This window comes from Ceratotherium simum, chromosome 11, assembly GCF_057802395.1.
Source record: "Ceratotherium simum simum isolate JZ-2026a chromosome 11, ASM5780239v1, whole genome shotgun sequence".
In the NCBI taxonomy this organism is placed as follows: domain Eukaryota; kingdom Metazoa; phylum Chordata; class Mammalia; order Perissodactyla; family Rhinocerotidae; genus Ceratotherium; species Ceratotherium simum.
The window spans coordinates 36,072,707-36,098,664 of NC_141910.1; the positions used below are offsets into that span (position 1 = coordinate 36,072,707).

At 41.6% G+C, this 25,958-nt stretch overlaps 1 protein-coding gene across 1 annotated transcript in view; it reads left to right on the forward strand.

Moving 5' to 3' along the window:
• The window catches only part of STPG4 (sperm-tail PG-rich repeat containing 4), a 40,808-nt gene extending 15,081 nt beyond the window's left edge, over positions 1-25,727 (forward strand). The window contains exons 4-7 of the mRNA XM_087436418.1: positions 1,178-1,242; positions 1,468-1,522; positions 22,224-22,328; positions 25,180-25,727. Coding sequence (XP_087292544.1) covers positions 1,178-1,242; positions 1,468-1,522; positions 22,224-22,328; positions 25,180-25,296 — 342 coding nt within the window. The 3' untranslated portion in view covers positions 25,297-25,727. The remainder of the gene's footprint in view (positions 1-1,177; positions 1,243-1,467; positions 1,523-22,223; positions 22,329-25,179) is intronic.
• The last annotated feature ends 231 nt before the right edge of the window (positions 25,728-25,958 follow it).

The following is a 25,958-nucleotide window of genomic DNA, read 5'->3' on the forward strand; positions in this document are numbered from 1 at the left end:
CAGATGTTAGCTCAGGGCCAATCTTCCTCAAAAGAAAAAAAAGTTCAGACCTATTTAAAAAAAAAAGAGAGAATTGTGTTTTCTATATGTGTGAAAAATGCTATTGGAATTTTGATAGGGATTGCACTGAATCTGTAGAGTGCTTTGGGTAGTATGGATATTTTGGTAATATTAATTCTTCCAATACACGAACATGGGATATCTTTCCATTTATTTGTGTCTTCTTCAGTTTCTTTCATCAGTGTCTTATAATTTTCAGTGTACAAATCTTTCACTTCTTTAGTTAAATTTATTCCTAGGTATTTTATTGTTTTCGATGCTATTATAAATGAGATTGTTTTCTTAATTTCTTTTTCAGATAGTTCACTGTTAAGTGTATAGAAACTCAACTGATTTTTGTATGTTGTTTTTGTGTCCTGCAACTTTACTCAATTTGTTTATTCTAACAGTTTTTTTGTGGAATCTTTACGATTTTTTATATACAAGATCATGTCATCTGCAACCGGGACAATTTTACTTCTTCCTTTTCAATTTGGATGTCTCTAATTTTTTTTTCCTGCCGAATTACTCTGACTAGGACTTCCAGTACTATGTTGAATAGGAATGGAGAAAGTGGGTACTCTTACCCTGTTCCTGATCTTAGAGGAAAGGCTTTTAGCTTTTCACTATTGAGTATGTGATGTTAGCTTTGGGTCACCCAATTGGATTTAATCTCTCCCTACCCCCCAAATCTCCAATCTGTCCTTTAGCATTGATATAGTGTTTTATAATAGACTTGTTTATGTACCTGCCTTTTCACTCCTGCTGGTCAGGGACCATATCTCTCTTACCATTGTATTCTCCACCACCTAGCACACTTCCTTACCCACAGAGCAGACTCACTAAATGGTGGTTGAATTGATTTGTTAAATCTAGTACATTTAAAATATGATCAATTGTATAGCATTTTTCTATGCATCCTCTCAGGCATACTGTCATAAAATTCACCATGAAAAGTGAGTATCTGTTGAAGGTTTTGAAGCTCCACCTTTGAAAATGTACCTTTTCCACTATTAAAATAGAGAATAAATGATATAATGCTGTATGGTCGTAGAATAAAGGATTATAAATGACAGACGATAAAGTGGATTTAAGCCTGTATTAATCTATTATTGGTGTCCTTGTCCGTTCTGTGTAGTCGGTTAAGCTTTCACCAGGGCAGTACGAGCTACTTCCTGCACCAGTTCCCAAGTACGCTTCCAGGTAATTATCTACTTATTAAGTTCCTTTTAATAATTTCACTCATGCCTTTCCATTTACATACTTAACAACCAATACTAACGGCTTTTAAACCTCAATTATGCCCGTCATATCCAGAAGAGCATTTTAAAATATTTAATGAGAGATAGGGAATAGGTTAACAAAGCTCCTCACATTAACAAATAGATTTACCAAATCATTTGTTTTTTTTGTTGTTTTTTAATATAGGAGCTTTGTATTTCGTTCTTCAGTTCAACGATTTCCAACAGGCTGCTTCACTCCTGTAAGTATATTGTAGACGATTAACTTAGGATGAATTCGGTGTTTAAAATATGCATTGACTCCTTTTGATATATCAAGATTAACATTTTGCTCATTGTAGTAGATAAGCAATGAATTATTAGTGTAATTGATTTGAGATATACTAAATCATTAAATCTGAAGATATACTAGGGATTTCAATGTAAGTAACCCATTTGTGTCAAGTTATAGAAGAAAAGTAAAGGCTCCTTTACTTTCTTTAGGTCTTGACTCATATCGCCTTCTCAGTGAGGTAATTTCTAGTCATCTGTTCAGAATTTCCTGTCCCCCATCCTTGGTTTACTTTTCTCCATAGCACTCATCACTGTCTGCTACATTACGTTTAAATTTTTATCTATCCTGTTTTTATCTGTCTCCCCCACTAGAATGTAAGCTTTCTGAAGGCAGGGATTTTTGTCTGGTTTTGTCCTGTATACCTAGCACCTGGAAAAATGGCTGACATATAGTATTTGTTGAATTACTAATTAATTAAATCATTAGAGAGATTCAGTAGATCATTGCATTAACAGCAAAAAGAGAAAGTATCTCTAGTTTCTTTCCTTTCACAAATGGGGAAATGCTTTCCTGTTTCTAAAAATATCTAGATACATGTATATGTGTTATGATAAAAATGAACTCTTTTAGACAAGTAACTGATCATTAGGATGCCAAAAAAATAATTATATACACATTTTGAAAGGATGAGAAAATATGAAATTATTTTGGAGTAGTTTGATGGACTATAGTTATTTATTTATAGCCAGAAACTCGGGGAAAAAGACAACAAACATCTGAAAGAGGAATTGAGATAATAGAACAGAGCTCAGAAACACACTCAGAACATGTAAGGTTTTTGTATTTGATAAAGATAGGATGACGGATCAGTAGGGAAAGGAAGAGAGATTTTGTGCTAGACAATTGATTAAATAATTTGGAAAACTTAAGGTGGATTCTTCATACCACATGTTAAAATAAATTTCATACTGATTAAAGAATTAAATACTTTTGAAACCATAAAACCAGGAGAAAATATATTCGCATACATCTAATTTTAGGATAAGGCAGATTTTCTGAGATAATAGCAATGGAGGAATTGCAAAGGAAAAGAAGTATTCAATTTGATTACATAACATTTTAAATTTTTTCTGCATCAGAAAACAAGCTGTAAACAAATTTAATAGGCAAATGCAAATTAGGAAAAGTATTTTTAACACATATGGCAGATAAAGTGTTAATGGCCTTATCTAAAATTCTCTTAATCTATAGGAAAAATATCAACAGAAAAGTAAAACAGATAAAGGCTATGAATGGACAATTCATAGTACACGAGATTCAGATATCCAATAAAGGTGAAAAAATTTTGATCTCACTAGCACTTAAGAGTGAGAAACTAAAAGTCTGATAGAAAACTTTCTGTATGTGGGTGGTGTGGTGGGCCAAATAATGTCCCCCAAAGATGTGTCCATATCTTAATCCCCAGAACCTATGATTGTTACCTTATATGGCAGAAACTCTGCAGATGTAATTACGTTAAGGACCTTGAGACGGAGAAATTATCCTGGGTTATCCAGTGGGCCCTAAATGCAGTCACAAGTGTCCTTATAAGAGGGAGGCGGGGGAGATTTGAGAAGGGAGGAGAAGGCAGTGTGGCCACAGAGACAGAGACTGGAGCGATGTGGCTACAAGCCAAGGAAGGCAGCCACCACCAGAAGCTGGAAGAGGCGGGGAACATACTCTCCCCTGGAGCCTCCAGAGGGAGCATGGCCCTGCCGACATCTTGATTTTGGCCCAACGACACTGATTTTTGACTTCTGGCCTCCAAAACTATGAGAGAATAAAATTCTGTTGTTTTAAGCCATCAAATTTTAATTAAGTAATTTGTTACAGCAGCCACAGGAAACTAATACAGCTGGGGATTATTTCCAGGTGGATTTCACAGCAGACTGGTGGGATGAGGACTTGGCTTTTCTTTTCAGTAGCCCATGAATGTTTATATCTGTAGGCCTGCTCTCTTGGACATGTCAGTTGCTTCAAAATGACTTCTTAGCCTCCTGCCTGGGATATAAGCCAGTTGCCAGTGTTATGTTATCTCTGTTGGCTGTTGTCGCTTCTCTTGGCTCTTTGTGTGTGTGTGTGTGTATGTGTGAGGGGGAGGAGATAGTTATGTCTTTTTTACTTGATGGGGAGGAATGGAGATAAATGCATGCATATAGTTGGCTTTGGCAGCAAGCAGTCAAGATACCACTTTTGTTTTTTTTTTTTTTTTTTTTAGATTTTATTTATTTATTTTTCCCCCCAAAGCCCCAGTAGATAGTTGTATGTCATAGCTGCACATTCTTCTAGTTGCTGTATGTGGGACGCGGCCTCAGCGTGGCCGGAGAAGCGGTGTGTCGGTGCGCGCCCGGGATCCGAACCCGGGCTGCCAGCAGCAGAGCGCACGCACTTAACCACTAAGCCACGGGGCCGGCCCACACTTTTGTTTTTTTTTATCCCACTGGGTGATATTGTGTTTCCTTTGAAGTATGTGCTGTAAATGAATGCCATGAGTTACAAATGATTTGTTTACTATTAGTAAAGAGAGATTCAATTAAAAATAGTTTGCTTTTAGTTCAGGTTAGGCATCTTGCAGGATAAGCAGGCTGGTATGTGAAATACCACAAGGCAGTTGATTCTGACAACTTTTGCCTTTGTTCTCATTGCTTTTATGGAGGAGAAGGTTTTTGGAGATTCTTATTCTGCCATTTTCATTGATGTCACCTCATCCATTCCATTTTATAAATAAAACTGTTTCACTGATTTGGAACATCCTGTCCTTCAACAAAGTGAAAAGAATACTTTCATGGAAAATGTTCCAAGACAAAGAAATAGCCCAGGGCTGTGATTCATATCTGTCCTAAACATGCATTCCCAGAGCAGACTTGTGGGTTTGATTTAGATCCACAAACTTATAAACTGCAGAGAGCAAACTCCTTTGATACCAGCAGTGGGAGATGGTGCCATGCAGTGTGAGTTTGGTAAAGAAAGGATGCTTGCTAGGAGAACATTATCTCAAACCTTCTTGAGATAAATGCATTCATCATTAGGCCATTATAATATGCCATTCAGCCTTTATCTGAAAAACTCATTTGATTGATTTTATCATTCAATCTAATTGTTCTAGAAATTAACATCATAGTCATGGAACTGTTAAGGACTCTTACAACTGGAAGAAGCTTTATAAATCAACTACTTTATTAGGGTCGGCTTTGATGACGATGATGATGATGACCATCACTCATTGAGTATTTTCTAGTGCCAGGCACAGTGCTCAGTGACTGATGTATCCTCTCATTTAATCCTCACGGCAACTTGGTGGGGTAGTACTTATCATTTCTGTTTGATAGATCAGGAAATGGAGGTTAATTGCCTGAGGTCACACAGTTATTGAGGTACAGCCAGAACTTAGACCCAGTGTATGGTGACCTCAAAACCTGGGCTCTAAGCTGTGCTGCCTAGTGAGTGAGCGTGATCAGGTGACTTCTTAATGTCTTTGGACGTTTAGAGATGATCTGGGGTCAAATCCAAGTGGCATTGTGCTGTCTCTGGAGTCGCAATTCCCCACTGATGACTGAGGCTTGTTCATGGGGCCATGTTGGCCTGCTTAACCCCCTTTGCAGTAGGAGGTTCATATGCAGGAGGCTCCTCTCTCCTGGGAGGTCTGCCAGCCTGCCTGTTAGGCCCTGATCATCTAAGTTCCTTACAATGGATGGCTGCAGCTTAGGTTCCCACTGGGAGCCTTGCTACACTGGCTTTTCTTAATTGGCCGATTTTATCCCTGGGATACCTTTAGAATGTTAGAACTTCCAGTGTTTTTTCAGCAAAACCTCTTTGTAAAAAGTTGGGCTCAACTGAGCCTGGCTGACTTCAATAGAAATTCTTTCATCTATTCTATAAATCTTCTTTCAATGGCTATGTGTGTGAGGCCCTCTGCCGGGTAGGCATTGATGAGCATTCAAAGACAAATGAAACATTCTCTCAGGGCTCTCCCTGCCCTCTTGAAGGGCAGGGACACTGTAAAGTCAATAACCCAATCAACATGTACACATTGAAGCACACACAAACTTACACATATTAAATGAGAATCTGTGATTCACAATGCATATGTCCGACTAGTATGGGACCAAATGGCTTAGCATGCACAACTTGAAACATGGCACCCAAAATTAGACACTGATGGCTCAAGTTTCATATTATCTTTCGATGGAAGCACATGTACCTTCTTCCAACAGCCACCTCCAAAACTTTCTGATACATTCACTTGTAAGCTTCCCAGCAAGTGCTGACTCCAGGTGGAGGAAAGAGCTAAGGGCAGGAGTAAAGAAAAGCCTTGGATGAGAAAAGAGACACCCATCCCTGACCCTTCAGAGCCCATATGCTAAGCAAAAGTCAAAGAAACCCAAGTGCTAGTTGTCCTCTCAGCTTGGGATCCAAGGGCTTTTCCACGAGGCATTCATTATTTGAGGGGCCCAGAAGGGAACTTTGTATTTATACCCACTCACTGCTGCAATGCCTGAGAGTCCAGAGGAGAGATTTTGAGATAAGAGCCTAAGAGCGGAGACATGAGACATGTGTCACTCTTGATTTAACTGTTCAAAAATCTTTGGGGGGGGTTTCTCCTTGTCACATATCCTCTTTTAAATACAAAAGCTCCTAGAAGGAGAAATATATTGATCCAATTCATACTAAGGTATTAGTGACTTATTATATTCTCTTTCCTCCCCCAGAATCCTCCCAGGAATATAGATGAGACAACAAGAATTAGGTACCTGAGATCAAGGAAAAGAACTGAAAAGAGGGAGAAATGTGAGAAGGGGTCCCTAAATATCTTAATTTATATATAACTATAAATATTTAGATATTTATATCATCATTAACTGTTCATTCTATGCACAAACCAATGTGTTACACTTTTAGACATTACCCTCTAGGTAGTTCCAGAAAAGCATTTGCAAAGTAAGGAAAAATAAAATTTACGAAGAGTTGCTATTTTGGGAATTTTCACAGACATTTTCCTTATAAAATAGATAAGTCTGTTAATTCTTACGAGAGGATCCAATTTTGACATAAAGGTGAAGTAGCATAGTTTCAGAGAAAATCTATAAGAATGAATGTTAAATAGATGGAGTTCCTGTATATGTGGGATAAACTGATAATTTGCAGTTTGAATATCCTCGCTTTATGTAATTATGATTATAATAGCTATTTGAATTTAAAGTTTATATTTTCTATTCTAAAAGTAATACATGATTTCCTGCTCAATATGGCAACTAGCCACATACATCAATCTCCTCTCACTCTCAAATCCCAATAAAATGGTAGTATAAGAATAAATAAATCCACATGGATAAAGAGAAAAAGAGGGAAACATTGGCAAATGAGATTTCAACAATTTTTGGACGATAGAAAGTAGAGAAAGCCATAGGCTAAAAAGCAGGCGGGGGGATGCAGAAGAGATGGGAGCCTGTTTGTCCCTTAGAATTGCAAGAAGGCTCAAGACTTGGAGGGAAGGTAAGGTGAGGCATAGGGTTCAATACCAGGGAATTAACTGAAACTGTGCATACAGAGAAATTTAGGTCTGGATGCCACCTTTCCTCTGCTAATGTGGAATGCTGGCCTTCGGACATTTGCCTGTCAGGCAAAAGATTAGTGGAATTTATTCTGGGAAAAACTCAGTGAGCCCAGAGGAAAGAGAACCACATCCTGACAACTTAGGGAACCCCAGGAAAAAGACTGGCTCACTATTCAGTTGCGTGATCTCAACATATCCCAGCCACATACCTGAGCTTCTACCAGGGAAGTGAGAAATGCCTCTAACATGAATGAGAGATGGAGATAAACAGACAGAAGGAGGGAAACCTGCTTGAAAATAGAATGCAGGGAATAGAAGGGGAAGATTTTTTTTAATCCAATATGTATCCACAGAGAGAGGAAAAAGGGAAAATTATTTTCAACTTAGAATTCCATGTTCAACCAAACAATCAATTGTGAAGACAAAGACATTTTCAAACATGCAAAAACTCATAAAAATTACCTCCTAAATACCCTTTTTAAAGATGCCACTGGTGATAAAATACAGCAAAACAAGGGAGTAAATCTAGAAAAAGGAAGGCACAGGATCTAGAAGAAAGTGGATCTAATCTGGGAGAGTAGTTAAAAGATGTCCCAGGTGAGTCACTGTGCAATGGGCTGAGAGAGAAACCAAACCACGCTGAGAAAGAAACTAAAGAACTCCAGAAGGAATGTTTCTAAGGAAAAAGGGACTCTGAACAGCTGACATGACGGGGAAAAATTAAGAAAATATATATAGCAAAATGTGCAAGTGAAAAAACAAGGCACTAATTAACTCCAGGTAAAACAAAAGACTGCACAAGACAAGAAATTGTATTATGTAACTTGGCTCTGCAAAGAATAATATTTATGTAGTAAACATTGGTTAATGATTTAAAATGGTACTTTGAGTGGATGTGGAGAGAGGAATAGTGGATAGAGCAAGAGAGCTGTATCTCCATTTATTGCAGGAAGCCATCAAAAGATAATTTCTAAAATATAAATTAAGATATAACAATATAAACATACTATTTAATGATAAAAAGGTAACTGCCAGAATAACAGCTGAGAGTTAAAAATAGTTGTCTTAGGCTCTTTAGAGCCTGCACAAAGACGTGTGTGCCTAAGACATGTGTGTAAGAGTTGTTTCTAAGAGTGCTAGTTGCATGAATGAATCAGTATAGTCTTATTTCAGTGAAACGCTGTGTTCACCATCCTGTACTGCATGTTATACGCCCTTAAAAACAAAAAACAGTTGTCTTAAGGAATGAAATTGGAGAGGGGTGAGACCCAAGTCTTCTGTTTTTCATTATAAAGCTTTTGATTCCAATTGATTTTTAAAACTATGTTTCTCTATAAATTTAATAAAATGTCTTAAAATTTAAGTCAAAATATATTTAAAATTTTTAAAGTAAGAGTAAAAATAAAAAAATAAAATTATAGAAAAGTTGGAAAATATAGAAAATTATATTTTAAAAATTTCTCGTCACTCACATGCAACCAATAATGGTGAGTTAATTTTCCCCCTTTTTTTCTCTGCACTTTTAAAACCATGGTTTTGATCATGGTGTACTACAATTTTATTCCTTTTTTCACTTAGCATATGTTTCACTTTCATGTTATCAGAAATCCTTTTAAACATTATTTTTACTAGGTAAATAATCAAGTTATTACATCATAATTTATTTAACCATTCCCCTGTTGATGGTTAATCTTGTTTTCAATTTTTCCATATACAGGAGTTTTCATTATCCAAGTATAACTTGATCCACAAAAAAAGACCTATTAAAGTGAACCCACTTTAAATGAACTCAAAATTTCAGAGTAGTTGGTAAAGTTTGATATGGACTTTACTTTAAAAAAATTAAACTAAAAATTATGAAAATATCTTATAATTGTACCTATGTACTAATTCTTAGATTAAAGAAGGAAATTGTGTGGATTTTAGTTCTTTTTTTTTGAAAATCTTTTTTTTTTTTTTTTGAGGAGGATTAGCCCTGAACTAATATCTGTTGCCAATCCTCCTCTTTTTTTGCTGAGGAAGATTGGCCCTGGGCCAACATCTGTGCCCATCTTCCTCTACTTTATATGGGAGGCCGCCACAGCATGGCTCGACAAGCGGTGTATCGGTGCACGCTGGGGATTTGAACCTGTGAACCCCGGGCCACCAAAGCGGAGCACGCGAATTTAACTGCTACGCTCCCGGGCAGGCCCCCCAGTTTATTTTTTCCTACAATATTTTATGATAGTATAGTGACATCCTTCACTTCATGTTTGACATTCTACTGAAATCATAGATGACAAATTTTAGAAAAAATATTTGAAGCTTCATCAGTTTTCCCAAGGGCTTCTCCTTCCTTTTTTAAATCATTCTTTACTGAAGTGCCGATAGTGTCACAATCCTTGTTCATCTTTTCTTCTTTCTTGTTAACTAATCTAACTTTGCTAGATCCTCGTTGGTCAACCAAAGACTTTTCCTGTGATTTCATCAACTTCATGAAATCTTGCATTTTTTGGTTAAATTTACATTTTCACTTTGAAATGGATTTGCATTTTATTTGCAATGTATCATTGAATATCATTTAATAATGAAGGATAGAAACTGACTCACAAAAACACTGACGTGTCTGCAATGGTGAATGCCAGTGTTAAGCAGGGAGAGACATTTGAATAGGATATAGTTTTATAAGCGGTCAGCTCATTGGGGAATTCTTTTGTTACAACTTTTGTTCACATTCACAACTTCGTTATGCAAGGACAATGATACTGAATACTCAGATCAAAAGACTAATGCTATAAGACTCAATGCATAAAGTCTTTTCTAAATTTGGGAAGCATTTTTTATGGATTATCACAAATGGGATTTACTAGAATAGAGATTATATACAGGTTCTTGATCTATACTGTCAAACCTTTTTAAAAAGTATTACATTGGGGCTGGCCCCGTGGCGGAGTGGTTGGGTGTGTGCGCTCCACTGCTGGTGGCCTGGGTTTGGATCCTGGGCGCCCGCTGATGCGCCGCTTGTCAAGCCATGCTGGGGCGGTGTCCCATATAAAGTGAAGGAAGATGGGCACGGATGTTGGCCCAGGGCCAGTCTTCCTCAGCAAAAAAAAAAAAAAAAAAAAAGAGGAGATTGGCATGGATGTTAGCTCAGGGCTGATCTTCTTCACACACACAAAAAAGTATTACATTAATTTACATCTCCACCAACCCTCAAGGCAGTGCCCATTTCACAAAATCTGTATGAATTTTGTTTATGTTAAAAACTATTTGTTAATTTGATAGTAAAAGAATGGTATCTCGTTATTTTAATTTAATCTGTAGGATCTAAGGCTACACATTCTAATTATTTGTTAACCAGTTACTTGTGGTCCTTCCTGAATACTTTGTGGTCACAGTCTTTACCCAGTTATCTCTTGGGTAGAGTTTTTTTTTTTTTTGGTGAGGAAGATCAGCCCTGAGCTAACATCCATGCTAATCCTCCGCTTTTTGCTGAGAAAGACTGACTCTGAGCTAACATCTATTGCCAATCCTCCTCCTTTTTTTCCCCAAAGCTGGGGCCGGCCCTTGGGTAGAGTTTTAACATTCTTTTGTTGATTTGTAGAAACCCTATAGTGAAGAGATGTTAGCACTTCTATTTGCTGAAGTTTTTCAGGGATTTTGCCTTTTACTTTTGTGTTTTTATATGTAAAGTTTAAAATGTAAAACATAGGGCCAGGCCTGTGGCTTAGTGGTTGAGTGCGCGCGGTCCGCTGCTGGCGGCCCGGGTTCAGATCCCGGGCACGCACCGACACACCGCTTCTCCGGCCATGCTGAGGCTGCGTCCCACATACAGCAACTAGAAGGATGTGCAGCTATGGCATACAACTATCTACTGGGGCTTTGGGGAAAAAATAAATAAATAAAATTTAAAATGTAAAATATATATGTGGTCAAAATTAGAGAGTTTGTCATCACCTTCTGGAATGTAAGTTCCATGAAAGAAGGGGCTGTCTCATTCATCAGTGCCCAGCACCTAGTACAGTACTCAAAAAATGTGTTGAATGAATGAATGAAATCTGTGTATCTTTTCCTTTTGTATTTCTCCTACCACTTAAAAAATTCCCTCCAGAGACAGGATGTTCACTTTAATTTTCTTCCATTTATTTAGCAGTTGGATTTTTAAAAAAACTTAAAACTCTGTAGTTCTTCTGAAACGCGTTTTGTGTATGGTCACACGGTAAGGTCGTGGTGTCATTTGAGCCCTATTGACTTAGGACAAGTTGCCTCATTGCTGGTAAACATGAAACCTACAGTCACCAGAAATCTGACCCGTAGATCTGGTGCAATACAGTATGACCTATAAACATTCACCCAGTCACTTTAAACTCTGTTGAGAATGAGACAGGTTATAAAAGATGGATACACACAGGTGTGCATGTCCTCCTTTCTTTGCATCATCTGTGAAAACTAGCTCTTTGAAATTTGTTAATCATCTATGCATAAAATCTCCAGGAGCAGCTTATTAAAAAATGAGTAGATGACTATGTGAAGGCATAGCAGATTACTACCTGATTTTTTATTGTAAAAAGTACGTTAACTTTGGGCCAGCCCGTGGCTTAGCGGTTAAGTGCACGCGCTCCGCTACTGGCGGCCCGGGTTAGGATCCCGGGCGCACACCGACACACCGCTTCTCCGGCCATGCTGAGGCCTCGTCACACATACAGCAACTAGAAGGATGTGCAACTATGACATACAACTATCTACTGGGGCTTTGGGGAAAAAAAAGGAGGAGGATTGGCAATAGATGTTAGCTCAGAGCCGGTCTTCCTCAGCAAAAAGAGGAGGATTAGCACGGACGTTAGCTCAGGGCTGATCTTCCTCACAAAAAAAAAAAAAAAGTACATTAACTTTGAATTTGAAAATCCTCCAGGATATTCTGTGCCTGAAGCCTCTCAGTGTGGAGGACCCCTTCTCACTTGTTAAAAAAATGTATTCTTCTTGTTTGTTGTTGAATCCCCAACAGGGATTCAGTTGGTGAATTACATTTTGTCCCCAAAGTGTAGGTGGCTCTCAGGAGAAGCAGTTGGTAAGAGATTTGTCTGGTTAGAAAATGGTTTTTAATCTTCAAACACCAATGTAAGGTTGTATACTTATTGGCTATTTCAGTTATTGTTGAAATAATAATTGATTATGGATCAGCAGAATTGTTTTGTCCATAAGCAAGATTGTGAGGAGAGTATTTACGTGAGGATTCTGAGATAAATGCCTGAAGACATGTTCTACTATAAAAGTAGAATCCACAGAAAAAAATTTTTGCACCCACAGAAAAAAATTATATTGGAAATTTCTACCAGCCACCAATCCCTTTTAGCACCTTGATAATAATGACCACACCCCACAAATCCCAAGACCCAGAGGTCCAGTTCTCTCATCACAGGATTTTTTTAAAGAGGAGAAAACAATCTGTAACAAGTCCTAGTTATTCTTATTCAAGCGAATTGAACAAAGTGAAACTCGTCATTTGTGGTTTCTCTTCCCCTCCCCTTTCTCTTTAATTGATTTAATTGCTTTTATAAATGACCCAAATAAATCTCTTGACCTCCCAAAAAGTTGCAAGAGTTTTGTTCCCTCCTGAATATGTTTCAAAATGCAGGCATTAAGGATATCAGAGATTCTGCACAACTTCTTTGAACATATAAGGGCCACTGATGACTTTATTTAATACTCCCATTAGGGTAAAGAGGAGTAAGAAAGATTTTATCTTGCTAAATCTTTTTTTCCCCAGTATCTACTTGGCATGTGGACCATAGAGACTCAGTGCTTTTCTGTCTCTTGCTGATGGGAGCATACACTAATACGGCCGTGACAAGCGGTTTGGCAGTGTATGTTGAGCTATAAAAGCTGTTTATATCTTTTAGCCCACTAATTCCATTTTGAGAAAACCCTCCTAAAGTAATAATCTTATATACAGCAATATTCATCTATATAAAGATATCATCAAGGGGTTATTTATAATAGCAAGAAAACAACAGCAACAATTTAATATCCAGTAGAAGGGAAATAATTAGGGCTCGCCCCGTGGCTTAGCAGTTAAGTGCACGCACTCCGCTACTGGCGGCCCGGGTTCGGATCCCGGGCACGCACAGACGCACCACTTCTCCAGCCATGCTGAGGCCGCGTCCCACATACAGCAACTAGAAGGATGTGCAACTATGACATACAACTATCTACTGGGGCTTTGGGGAAAAAACAAAGGAGGAAGATTGGCAATAGAAGTTAGCTCAGAGTCGGTCTTCCTCAGCAAAAAGAGGAGGATTAGCACGGATGTTAGCTCAGGGCTGATCTTCCTCACAAAAAAAAAAAAAAGAAGGGAAATAGTTAAAAAAAAATTACACATCCACTCAAAGGAATATTTTACAGCCATTAAAAGTACTGTTAAAATTATAAAATACCACCAAAAATGTTTATGAGCTAATGTGTAGTGAAAAAATGCAGGATACAAATTGGTATGTATATTATGATTAAAATAATGTAAGAAAAATCATGTATATAAAAAACAGGAAATGAACCAAAATGCTTTTTGTGGCAGTGCTGAGGTGCTGTGATTAAGAATGATTGTTTACTTCCTTTCTCTCTTTTCCATTGCTTTTATAATTTTTCAAAATATTATTTTTAAAAGTCAGAAAACAAGTAGTGTTTGAGGAAAAGAGCCACCAAAATGGTCAACATAAAAATATTTTGTTACTTAAATAAAAATAGTGCCACTTATTCTGACTTAATTAGGACTCAGTCATTCATAGGATTTGGGGCTTCCAGTGATTTGCTGAGCAGATGCTTTGCAGTTATTATTTCTCACAGTTGTATATAAAGTGAAAAATGAGACATGCACATCTTTCCTGACAGTAGGAATAACATCTTAACAATGTCAAACAAAAATGGGTTTCTTTTATTTGATGTCAGAAATATCTCAAGATGTTTCTGTATTTCGTAAAGGCTGACAAGGCTATAAAGAATAAGGAAAGGTTTAGATAAACAGGAACGAGTCCGTACAGATACAAATGAGTGTTATATGATTTGTGCATTTTGTCGCATTTAGTAGTAGGAGTTTGAAAGTCCCCTTTCAAGCAGATCTGTAGCATAGTCTCTCCATTAAATGTAGTGTTAGGGAAGAATGCTGAATCATTCCAGCTGTTTTTGCATTTAAGGAATTAGTTCGATTAAAAACTAAGCTGATAGTTAAAATTCCATGAGGAGCAGAAAAATAATTAGTAAATATGGTCAGATTTAATAAAGCCAAACATAAATTGATTTCCACTTGAGTGGAATCTGAAAGTTCAGATGATGAGAGCAGGTCCCAGTGTCAGTCTCCTCAAAGATGAGTCACTTGCAGGTAACATTTTTGGAAAAATATAACCTTTCAAATATAGCTACAGATGTACCAGAATATTTAAGAAAAAGATATCCCAGCAATTTTTCTTTTTAAAAAATCTGTGCAACTTTTTCAATGGTATGGACACCAGCAGAGTCATATATGCCTGTGTGGCTGTGAGTGTGAAGAATTTCCCACCCTCATTTCTTATAACAGTATCTTGACTGGGAACAGGAAAAAGAAAATGTATTATTTAGGATTTTTTCACTTGCAAGTGACAGAAACCCATTCTGAATTAGTGTAAGGAAAAAATAAAAGCATGAAGATGGGATGGAATTTATCAGTGCACATTGCCTCTGGCGCGTTGGCTACTGATTTCCTTTTATGCATCCTTTGGACATGCTCTCTCCATGAGCTAGGCAAGTCGGCCATCAGCAGCTCCAGTTGCATACCTGCCTGCTTTGCTACCAGAGTGTGAAAAGGCAGGCTCTTCTGATTGGCTAGGTGAGGGTCATGTGCCTGCTCGGGACCAATCTGTGACCAGGAGTAGGGGAGTCGCCAGCTCGGCCAGAAGGTCCCAGGCAGAAGTACGACTTCAGATTTCTAACCATAAGGGGGCCCCTCTGCCCCCGGGGTGTCGTCTAGAAGACAGAGGATGGGCCAGGGAACGCTTGCAGCAATTCTGAATTCCCTGGCACATGCGTTCCTGTAAAAGCTGTGCTTTTAGGGTGGACACGTTTCTGATCCCTCAGTGTTGCCCCGCCCACACGGCCCCCTACCTGGAAGCCCAGATTGCCACAGTTCTCTCTTGGCGGGAAGAAGCAGTACCCAGCTAGACTCCAGAGATACCGTCAATCCTTATTTTCACAAACGTGAAAAACTTCTGGCCCCTGACAGGTTTGCTTCTACCCCACCCACCAGCATGCGTGTGTCCCTTCTTTCCCCTTTGAACCTGTAGACTCAAAGTTACAGAATTCTAGAATTTCCTGAGTTGGATGCACCCTGCCGCATGCCTCCTCCTGAATTCCCCGAGAGGCAGCTCCAGCTTCACTCTGTGCCCACCTCCACACAGGATTCCACCCTCCTTGCCAGGGCATCTGTTGTCTTTTTGGGGGCAATGTATCCCAGCTATCACACCCATCCCACCAAATTTTGGGGAGATCGTTTGTACCACCCCATCTAGTAATTTCAGTTTATGTTGCATATTACTTATGTTTTACACATGTATATATAGACATTTGGGGCTATACATTTTATTTCTCACTCTTTGTCTCTTCAAGTATGATTCATGGGAAGTTGTTTGTGTCTAGGATCAATAGAGATGGATGGTGTGCTCTTTCTAGGTTCCCTTTAGCTTTATGATTTTAAAGAAAAATACCTTAGAACTAAGTGATACTTCCCAGGACCGGGAGGGAGAGGCGAGGTTGCTGGCTCTGGCTCCCGCCGCTGAGGTGTTAAGTCATTTGTTTTTAACCCCTCTCAGCCTCACTTTCTCATCTGTTAAGTGGAGGGAATAGTGTTTCCCGCACGAGGCTGGTTTGAGCATCAAAGGAGAAGGGGTGTATGGAGGAACGCCGTCAGCTAGAGATGGCGGCAAGGATGGGACAGCTCTCTGGCAGTGCCAGGGGGTGGTGGGGAGCCCACATTGGGCAGCAGTGGAGACTGTCTGCTGAGCCTGCTTCAGAGCAGGCTGGAGAGGCAGCCTGGAGGGCCAGCACACCTGCCTGCAAATGAGAGGGCTTCAGAACGCTGAGGACTTGCAGAGATTGGAAATAAAGGGTGACATTGAACATTTTACATCTGCAATTAAATTGTAAAATCATTCTTAGTGTTAACACACGTGTAAAAAAACCAACAATGTGGTGACTATTGTGAGGAAGTTGAATTTCAGGTCGCTAACTGTATTTTTTGACAGGAGCCTATGTACTTTTTATTTTGTTGCTGGGATGCAGTGAATTTGTCCCTACAGGATTACAGTGAATAACGTCCTCCTCTCTAGGCTTGCCCTGAAGGCCCTGCCCGTTCTGGCCTTCCCTACCTTTCCTGTGACTGCTTCCTGCACAGACCCTTCCTCCAGCCCTTTGCCCTGCAAACTCCTCTCCTCATTCTTTAGGTCTCCGCTCAAATGTACTTCCTTAAGGGGTTTCTCAGGCCCCTCAGACCAGATCAGTTTACCTTCTTATGTGCTCTCCTGTAGCACCCTGTATGTCCCTTTGTATGATACTCCACACATTTGTCATTATATTTTTTGTAAGGTGTACATTCCCTACTAGAATGTAAGCCCCATGAGAGTAGGGAACATGTCTGTCTTGTCAATTAAGACCTGAGTTCTGCTGCCAGTCACAGAGACCCCAAATGACAATATGGTCATCCCCAGTATACGTGTGAGATTGGTTCCAGGACACCCCGTGGATACCAAAATCCGCAGGTGCTCAAGTCCCTTACTATATAAAATGGTATGGTGCAATGTATACAGTTGGCCCTCTGCGAAACCCGTGGTTACAGAGGGCCAACTGTACTATTGTAAACGGGATAGGAACATATTTCTCTCTTGTATAAAGTGCCTGCAGTAGGTGGTTTAGGGCTGGTGTGGCAATACCACAGCCTCAGATTTCTGCATGCTGCTCTGCTAAGCATGGCTTCCATTCCCATGGTCCCAGAGAGCCAAGAACCTGGGGCCAGCTTGCAGGCAGGAGGGCGGGGAAGATGGACAAGCTGCCCTCTCCTTAAGGATGCTCCTTTGAATTTGCATACACCTCTTCCACCTCCATCCTATTGGCCAAAGATTGGCCATGTGGCCACACCTAGCTGCAGGGGAGGCTGGGAAATTTAGTTTTTATTCTGGGTAGACATGTGCCCAGTTAAAAATTGTTCTAATACTAAGGAATAGCAGAACAGATATTGGGAGACAATCGTATACCACTGTATTCCAAACTCCCAGCATACTGTCTGGCACATTGTATATTGGTTGAATGAAGAAATGAGCTGAACACTCATGCATTCATTTGCTAGGGCTGCCATAAAAAAGTACTACAAATTGAGTGGCTTAAACAACAGAAATTTATTATGTTACAGTTCTGGAGGCTAGAAGTGCAAGATCAAGGTGTCGGCAGTGTTGGTCCCTTCTGAGTGCTGTGAGGGAAAATCTGTTCCATGCCTCTCTCATAACTCCTGGTGGTTTGCTGGCAATCATTGGTACTCCTTGTTTTGTAGATCTCTGCCTTCATCTTCACATGGTGTTTTCCCTGTATGCGTGTCTCTGTGTCCAAAATTCCCCCCCACATTTTTTTTTTGGCTGAGGAAGACTGGCCTTGGGCTAACATCTGTGCCCCTCTTCCTCCACTTTATATGGGACGCCGCCACAGCATAGCTTGCCAAGCAGTGCGTCGGTGAGCGCCCGGGATCTGAACCAGCAAACCCCAGGCTGTCGCAGCGGGGTGCACGCACTGAACTGCTTGCACCACCAGGCTGGCAGCAAAATTCCCCCTTTTATAAAGGACAGCATTCATATTGGATTGGGGCACATCCTAATGACCTCGTCTTAACTAATTATGTCTGGAATGACACTATTTCCAAAAAAGGTCACATTCTAAGGTATAGGGAATTCGACATTCACAGGACTTATTAATTTTGGGAGGACATCATTCAGTGTTCAGCATAATTTAACACAAAAATTCATAGGATTTATGAATTTTGGGGGAACACAATTCAGCACATAAAAACTTGGGATAATTTCATCTACTCTCACACAGTCTTTCAGAGGCACCTGGCACCTTTTAATTCCTGAGCAGTGTTTTATGGGTTAGCCAGTCCCATCCTCTCAGCCCTGGGGGAGGAGTGTGTTCAGTGGGGTGGGGGTGGGGGCGGTAACCAAAGGCCTGTCATGGTACTGAACATTATTTCACCTTAGGGGTTGGAACCAAATATGCAAGTCAAGCTTCTTCGTGTTATGACAGGGACCCAAGAGCACTCCAGAAAAGTGGGTGAGACCCATGCATTCTGAGTCCTTTGCTGTAAGTGGAAAGCTCCCCCCTTCAGTAACATCCTGTGGCCCACTGAGATCACACTTCAGTAGTCCAGGCCAGAGACGCCAGGGCCTCGTCTAGAATCTTGAAGGCATACAGCTAGCTCAGCCCTCACTCAGCATCATCCCAGCTCCTCACACCTTCATTTGTTCTTTTGTGGTGTTTTTGATGGCTCTGCCTGTGTCCCTCGCTGGACTATAAATTCCTCTGAGGTGGAGGATAGTATTTCATTCATCTGTATGATCGCTACAGCTCCTGTTGGTTAAAGTTGCCCTCAAGTAGAAACTCAATTAAATAGGAATTTTTCAAAGGGAAAAGAAAGATGTCATCTTGTCAGGAGAGTTGAGATGTAATCATGCCCCAAAGCAGAGGAATGGCTACTATAAAAGGTTTCCTGTAGTTTATTTTGGCAGCAGGTTCTGGGACTCTGGAAAGGTGACATTTCTGTTCTCTCTTGGCACCGAATGCAAATGGTCTTTGAAGGGTTTGACTTTGGGAAACCCCGAGTTGCCAAAGCATGGCCCTGACAATAGCGAGGTTTAAGAAATGGTCCATCCGATTTGTGCAAGAGGGACCTAGTACTGCCTGATGAACCTGGGTGCCACCCTCCACCCACGCATCGCACATAATGTCACCCAAGGCTCTGGATCATGCTCAGTGATCACCAGAACACGAGGGAGCAGAATCCCCAATTTCAAGGAAGAGTAGGACACAGTTCGAAAGTCCTTCTTTACCCTCCCATTGAACTGGGTCCCTTTCTCGACAGACATTCAGAGCCATCTTGGACCGTGTCCCCTTCCCTCCATTCCGTCTCTGCCTACTTGCGCCCTCCTTGGATGGGCCAGAAGCGGGGACTCTGCTGGAGCTGCTTCCCACCCATTGCAGGACCCTGCCCTGATCATTACTTCTCACTTAGAACAGCATTCCTGTGGCTTCTGGAATATGAACTTGGGCCTGTATCCACTTCCCTAATGCTCCTGCTTAAAAGATTCCATCTGACACATGTGGGGCAAATAGCATTCAGTAATTTCTTTCTGCCATAAGTCTTAGTCCCTTTGATTCTGGTGACCAAGGCCGTCCAGCGAGGCTGCTGGGTGGCACAGGCACATGTCAGTGCTTCGCCAGGCCTGGCACCTGGTCTCGCAAGGAGCTCGTGACTTGGACGCTTAGAAATGAAAGCCACATTAGGCTTGAGGGGAAAGGGTGCAGGTGGCAGCATTTCTTAGCCATCCTGCAGAGAGCTGGCTGTCACAGGCGTGGAGTCAATGGTAGCACACTCAGCAGCGTCTCTTGCCCCAGCTACCATGCTGGCTTGAGAGCACTGCATTTATGATGGCCAACCCAAGGGGACGTTGCACAAACTGTTCCTGTCTGGATCCCCCTGGCTTGCTATGCCTCTGTTATTATGGTGGCTCAGATTTCTCCAGTGCACGTGCAGAGGTCACTCCGTACAGAGAGCCTCACCCTGATAGCGATCTCAGTCCCATGTGTGCGGTAGTTTGAAAACGTTACTGTTTTCTTCTCTCTGCCATGAGTTGTAAAATTATGAGACGCATCCATCCCTTGATTATCAGACTTGTGCTTGGTGTTAATAACAGACTCCATTCATGGTGGGGTAATTGAGAATGGCAGTCCTAATTACACTGCTGTGCCATACGCAGGAGCAAACAGGGGAAAGCCTGGCTATTAAATCCGGCGTAGGGTCTGCACTTGGGTGCTTGTTCTCCCAAATCCATTGGGCTAATTTGTGGCCCAGCCTTACCTATTTTTTATTTTTTATAATTTTATTTATTTGTTTTTACTCCAAAGCCCCAGTAGATAGTTGTATGTCATAGCTGTACATCCTTCTAGTTGCTGTATGTGGGATGCGGCCTCAGCATGGCCGGAGAAGCAGTGCATCGGTGTGCGCCTGGGATCCGAACCCGGGCCGCCAGTAGCGGAGCGTGCGCACTTAACCGCTAAGCCACGGGGCTGGCCCTCAGCCTTACCTATTCTAAGGCTCTTACAGGATATATTTCTCTATTCTAACCTTACTGTTTGTTTCATCTTTTTCCCCTTACCTCTTTTCTTCCTTTACCTTTACCCAATTTCCATATTCATTTAGCTATACACTGGGTATAATTTTTTTCATATTTCAAGTGCACTCAAGTCCATTGTCGAAAAATTAGAAAATGCCAATAAGTAAAAAAAAAAAACTTTTTTAAGCATCCCAGTTTTTTTATGCGCTTTTTTTAAAGCACATTTTTCACTTCACAATATTTGGGAATAGCTTTTATGTCCATAAAAATTCATCAACACTGAACAGCTGGATAGAAGAATCATAATTTATTTAACCCGGAACACATCATTAATCATTTAGTTTTATTTCCAATTTTCAACTTTTAGAAACAATGTTATAGTGAATGTCTTTGTGGTTAAATATTTGCACACATTCTCAATTGTTTTCTTAGGATGCATTCCTGAAATTGCTGGGTCAAAATAATAAATATACATTGTCTTTAACTTTGTATTGTAGAAACTTTAAAAATATGTGCCACATAGACAGAATGCTGTATTGAACCCCCACATACCCATTCAATAATGATCAGCTCCTGGCCAATCTATACCCCTACCCACTTCTCCTAGTCCCTGTATTATTTAGAAACAGATCCAAGACATCATGCCAGAAAGACTAATTTCTGTCATATAGCACAGGTATTTGAAAATGAGAGAGGAAAAAAGTGAATTAATAGAAAAAACCCCAAAGATTATCATCTTGTCTACATTATCTACTGTGATGTTTGAGCAGTTTCCATTTTCATATCTGTCATATGGGCTCAGGACTCATTTGTCTTCTAGATTCCTGCAACTGTCCTGTAACCAGTCTCCTTTCTTCTTTCTCTCGCTTTGGATCACTATATATGTTTTTAAGCTGTTTCATAGCTTGCCAAATTGTGCTCTGGAAAGGCTCATCAAATTTATACTTCCACCAGAATCATAGAGGAGTGTCCATGCTGGTGGTTAAAGTTTTGGTTTTCTCTTTCTTTTGTTCTTTTGTTCATTCGTTCTTTCTACCTTTGTTAATTTTCTATACCCTCTGAAAAGAATCTCATTGGTGTTTAAATTAGAACTTATTTGGTTATTAAGGAGGTTAAAGCCCCCACGCCACATTTCCTCATGGAACAATTTTATTTCCTCTTTGTGAGTTGCCTTTTTCTAATTTTTCTATTGGGGTGTTTGTCTTTTTAAAGTTGTGTTCATCTCATTGCATTTTACTTATGTCAGTGAATTGCTGTGAATACTTGTTTGGACTAAGATAACATATATTACATTTATGTGAAAGAATAACTGTGTTTGGTTTTTTTTTGTCTTTTTAGAATAAGTGTGTTTTATAAAGCTAACAGCTCAGAGCAGCAAGTGACTGTGAACAGTCAGAGGGACAAGTATGGAGTGGGGCATGCCAGTGTGGGGAGGGGGCCCAGGTAGGGACAAGGGGAAACTTTTGCAGGTCCCTTCGTCTTCAGTCTTCACAGTCTCCCAGGAGGCAGGTAAAGCAGGTATTACTCCCGTTTCACAATGATTTGTGCCAGGGCACACCGAAATAAGATCGTCCAAGCCCAAATCCAGGGATTTTTCTACCATATCACACTGATTCATATGTTTATGTGTGGAAGGCAAATGAAGTGTTAAAACATTTCAAATATGAGTAATTATGAAACGCTTTTTTTTTTTTTTTCTATAGCGCGAAGGCCCAGGACCAGGTCATTATAACTTGAAAATACCTCCAGCAAATTCTATTACTTCTTGTTTTCAATCCAGAGTACCTCGATTCTTGCCCACCTGTTCAGTAAGTATTCTACAGGACAGATGATGGTTGTAGGTTTTGTGGTTCTATGTATGGTTTTGTAGGTTTTGTGGCTGCAAATACGTATAATTGCTTGTCAAGGCAGCGACGAGTGTAGAGCTCGAACACCTGCAAGCCCTTGGCCAGCATCAGCCTCAGAGTGACTCCAGGCTCCGAGACTGTGGCTGAATTATGAGTCCAGTTGAGAACAGCCAGCACAGTAATCAGCCATCAGTGTTATGACCTGGATGCTCTATGGGGAAACACCTTTAATGAACTGAGGCAAGCAGTGGGTGGTTGCTGCCCCCACCATCCAGAACTGCTCTCCTTGTGTGTGGGGCTTCTGGGAGCAAAGAGTCAGAGCAGAAGCATTATTATTGAACCAAAGGGGACCATTAAGGCATTAGCAATCATCCTGCTGCCAAGGACTCGGGACAGGCAGGGAGGAGGCTCAAGTGCACGGAGAGTACAAAGAAGGTGGATTCTGGGAGCGTGCGAGAGCCTTAAAAGGCCTAGCGAAGACCGACAAAGATCACAAAAGCACAATGTGGAGCTTATGAACATGGCTGTTTTTGTTTTTTTTTTTTAATGCTAAAAGACAGGTTTCGTTCCCCTGGCGTTATTGTTCCCAGCCTGCACGCCAGTCTGAAATCTCCAAAACTTGCTGGTCTGTAGCCTTGTTTGAGATGGTTGGGGAGACAGAAATACAAATTCTACTTGTAAGAAAATGGGCCTACCCCAGGAGATGAAGGGAGGGTGGGAGAAGCTGGGGCCATGGGTAGGACAGGCCCAGTACTGGGCTGTCTGGGCCTGCAGGTCACCTCCCCTACCCCACCTGGGATGCCAGGCCCCCGCCTTCATGATCTCGCTCCAGACCTGCCGGCTGCAGTGTGGGGGTAGTGTGGTCTTTATCTGGAGGAACACTGGGGACGCCCTGGCAGTAAAATTAAAAACAGACCTACAGCCAAAGGATAGTGGATCCCTTCAGCAGATCCTCACACCCTAGCGGCATCACCAAGATCCAGACGCAGATTTTTGAGAGTTCACAGGACTGAGCATCCTCAGGAAATTGAAGTCATGTTAACCAAACTCCCAGGAAACTGGTAGAGAAGCCAGAGGTCCACCTGTGGGCTAGTGTCTGGGGCCACTGCTCTGTGGAGCGTCTCCCCTTATGGGAAACTCTGCATGGAAGCCAAGGACAACCAGAAGTTTGCTTGGTGACAGTGAAATCAGGGCTAGGGGATGGAGCTAGATGTTCTCAAGGTCTGAGAACCACAGCTGGCAGCCTCCTGAGGGGTGGCCTCGTGGGGCCCAGGCCCACGAACCTGCTGCTCTGTGGGCTGGCCTTCCAGAACTCCACATGCACCCAGCTTCCTCATGAATAGCACGAAAAAAGGCTCCTGCTTCCTCTGACGTCTGGCCACGCCCCGATTAGATTTCCAGGCTGCTCCTCTGCTTTTGGCAAAGGAAACATCCTGTCATTTAAAGCAGCTTCTGCAGGCAGCTGATCTCATCCACTCTGGGCTGACTGCTGGGTCCCACTCTCAGGGTAATCCTATTTCTACTTTCACTGTCTCCTGAAGAGATAACAAACTGCAAGGAAGGATGAAAATGACAAGTAGGTGATAATCGGGAATAATAACAGTGGTGGTAGCTAACGTGGATTGCTGGCTGCCAGCCTGGCGTGGTGCTGTCTGTCCGGGAGGGCCTCCAGTGAGCCTCAGAACCTCATTTGAGAGGGGAGGCATGGGAAGCACATGGCCCAGAGTCACACTGAGCCCTTGGTCATGGGACTAGGACTCAAACCCAGGCCTGTGTGACATTTAAACCCTTCCCTTAACCACACACAGAGACACTGGTGTCTCTCCAACAGACTCCAGATAAAATTCCTGTGGGTTTCAAGAATATGTACGTGCAGCCCAGCGTGGGAAACACTGACCTAAGACATCAAAGTCTTAGTCTATAGAAATGTTGCTCTTTTGCATTTTATCAGTGCAGAAGAGAAGCTTTGTTTAAATAATTGGTGAAAGAATTTTTTAAAAAAATTTCATCAAAATGAAAACATGACTCTTAAAAATTAGAACTTGTAGATCCCTTGAGCATACTTCTGATCTTGGGGTCCACGGACCCTTGTGAAGAAACACTTTACTATATTGTACTGGGTCAGTGTTAGAAACACACTGGTTTGGGGCTGGCCCCGTGGCGTAGCGGTCAAGTGCGTGCGCTCTGCTGCTGGCGGCCCAGGTTCGGATCCCGGGCACGCAGTGATACACTGCTTGTCAGGCCATGCTGTGGTGGCTTCCCACGTAAAGTGGAGAAAGATGGGCACAGATGTTAGCTCAGGGCCAGTCTTCCTCAGCAAAAAAGAGGAGGATTGGCATGGATGTTAGCACAGGGCTGATCTTCCTCACAAAAAAAAAAAAAAGAAAGAAACACACACAGGTTTGGGCTTTTGAGGTCAACCACCCAGATTCAGAGTCCATTCTCCCCAACCCCGTACCCCTAGACTGAGGTCGTTAGAGGGGAGGACGATGGCATTCCCAGGGACAGTGCCTTGAGAGGAGGTGGGATGTGAGCCCGCCTCCCACAGGTCTAGGCTGTTCCTGGCTTGTCTACCCCTCTACCCTTCTCTCAGCCCCTCTGCAGCCGTGGGGAGAGCCTCTGACAGGAGCCGCCTCAGCCCCAAGGACACACTCCAAATTCAGGGGTGCAGCAGGCTTCACCCTAGGCCTGTGTGGCGCTTGTCTCCCTCTGCGGGATTTGCCAGCCACGTCTGAGCCAACAGCCAGGCTCTGGAGGCTCCAGGGGTCGGTGTCACTATCTCATCAGTCTCTGTTTTCTGTTCTGTTTACAGAAAACCCCGGGCCCAGGAGCATACGCATCTTCAGCACAATTCCCCAAGCAGCCCCGGACCATAGCCAGAATGGGCCGGGAACATTGCTTTTTCTTCAACAACACCATTGGCTTTTAAAATTAAGCCATCTTGGTCCTAAACTACTTTGAATTTTAGCAAGTTCTTATGTTTAGAAAACTCTGTTTGGTTTATTTAGGAGGGTTTGACCACAGAACATAATCGATTGCCCAGGGTGACCATCCAGCCCACTTATCTGGAATAGTCCCAGCATAATTTCCAATTCACTCTCAAAAGTGTCCTGGTTTGGATAATAAATTATATGCTCACTCTGTTTATTGTTCCAAGAGACTGTGCCCCTGGCTGCTCTTGCAGCAGCTTGGACGGGCCCTGATATGTCCAGGCTGTGCTCTGTGCGACCCCGGGCGCTCCCGCTGGGGCTCAACTGCATTAGGGTTGTGAGACCTCCTGAGCTCGTGGAGAATTCCTTGGGGGGTCGGCATTCTACCAAGGCCAAGCTGAGCTTGACAGGATCCCAACAGGTAGTTCTTTCTCTCTCTCAACTTCCTGAAAAGAACAATATTGATTCAACCTGATCAGTATTTGTGGTTTTTAGTCAACAAAAATATTTTGAGTATCTGCTCTGTACCAGGTGCTGTGCTGGGGTTGGGGAGTGGGGGCTTAAAAGAAAGACAAATCATGTGACTGAGTTTGGGGAGGGTTGTAGGGGAGACAAGGCCAGAAAGGTAGTTTGGGGGAGTCCCTGGCTTGAGGAAGGCTTT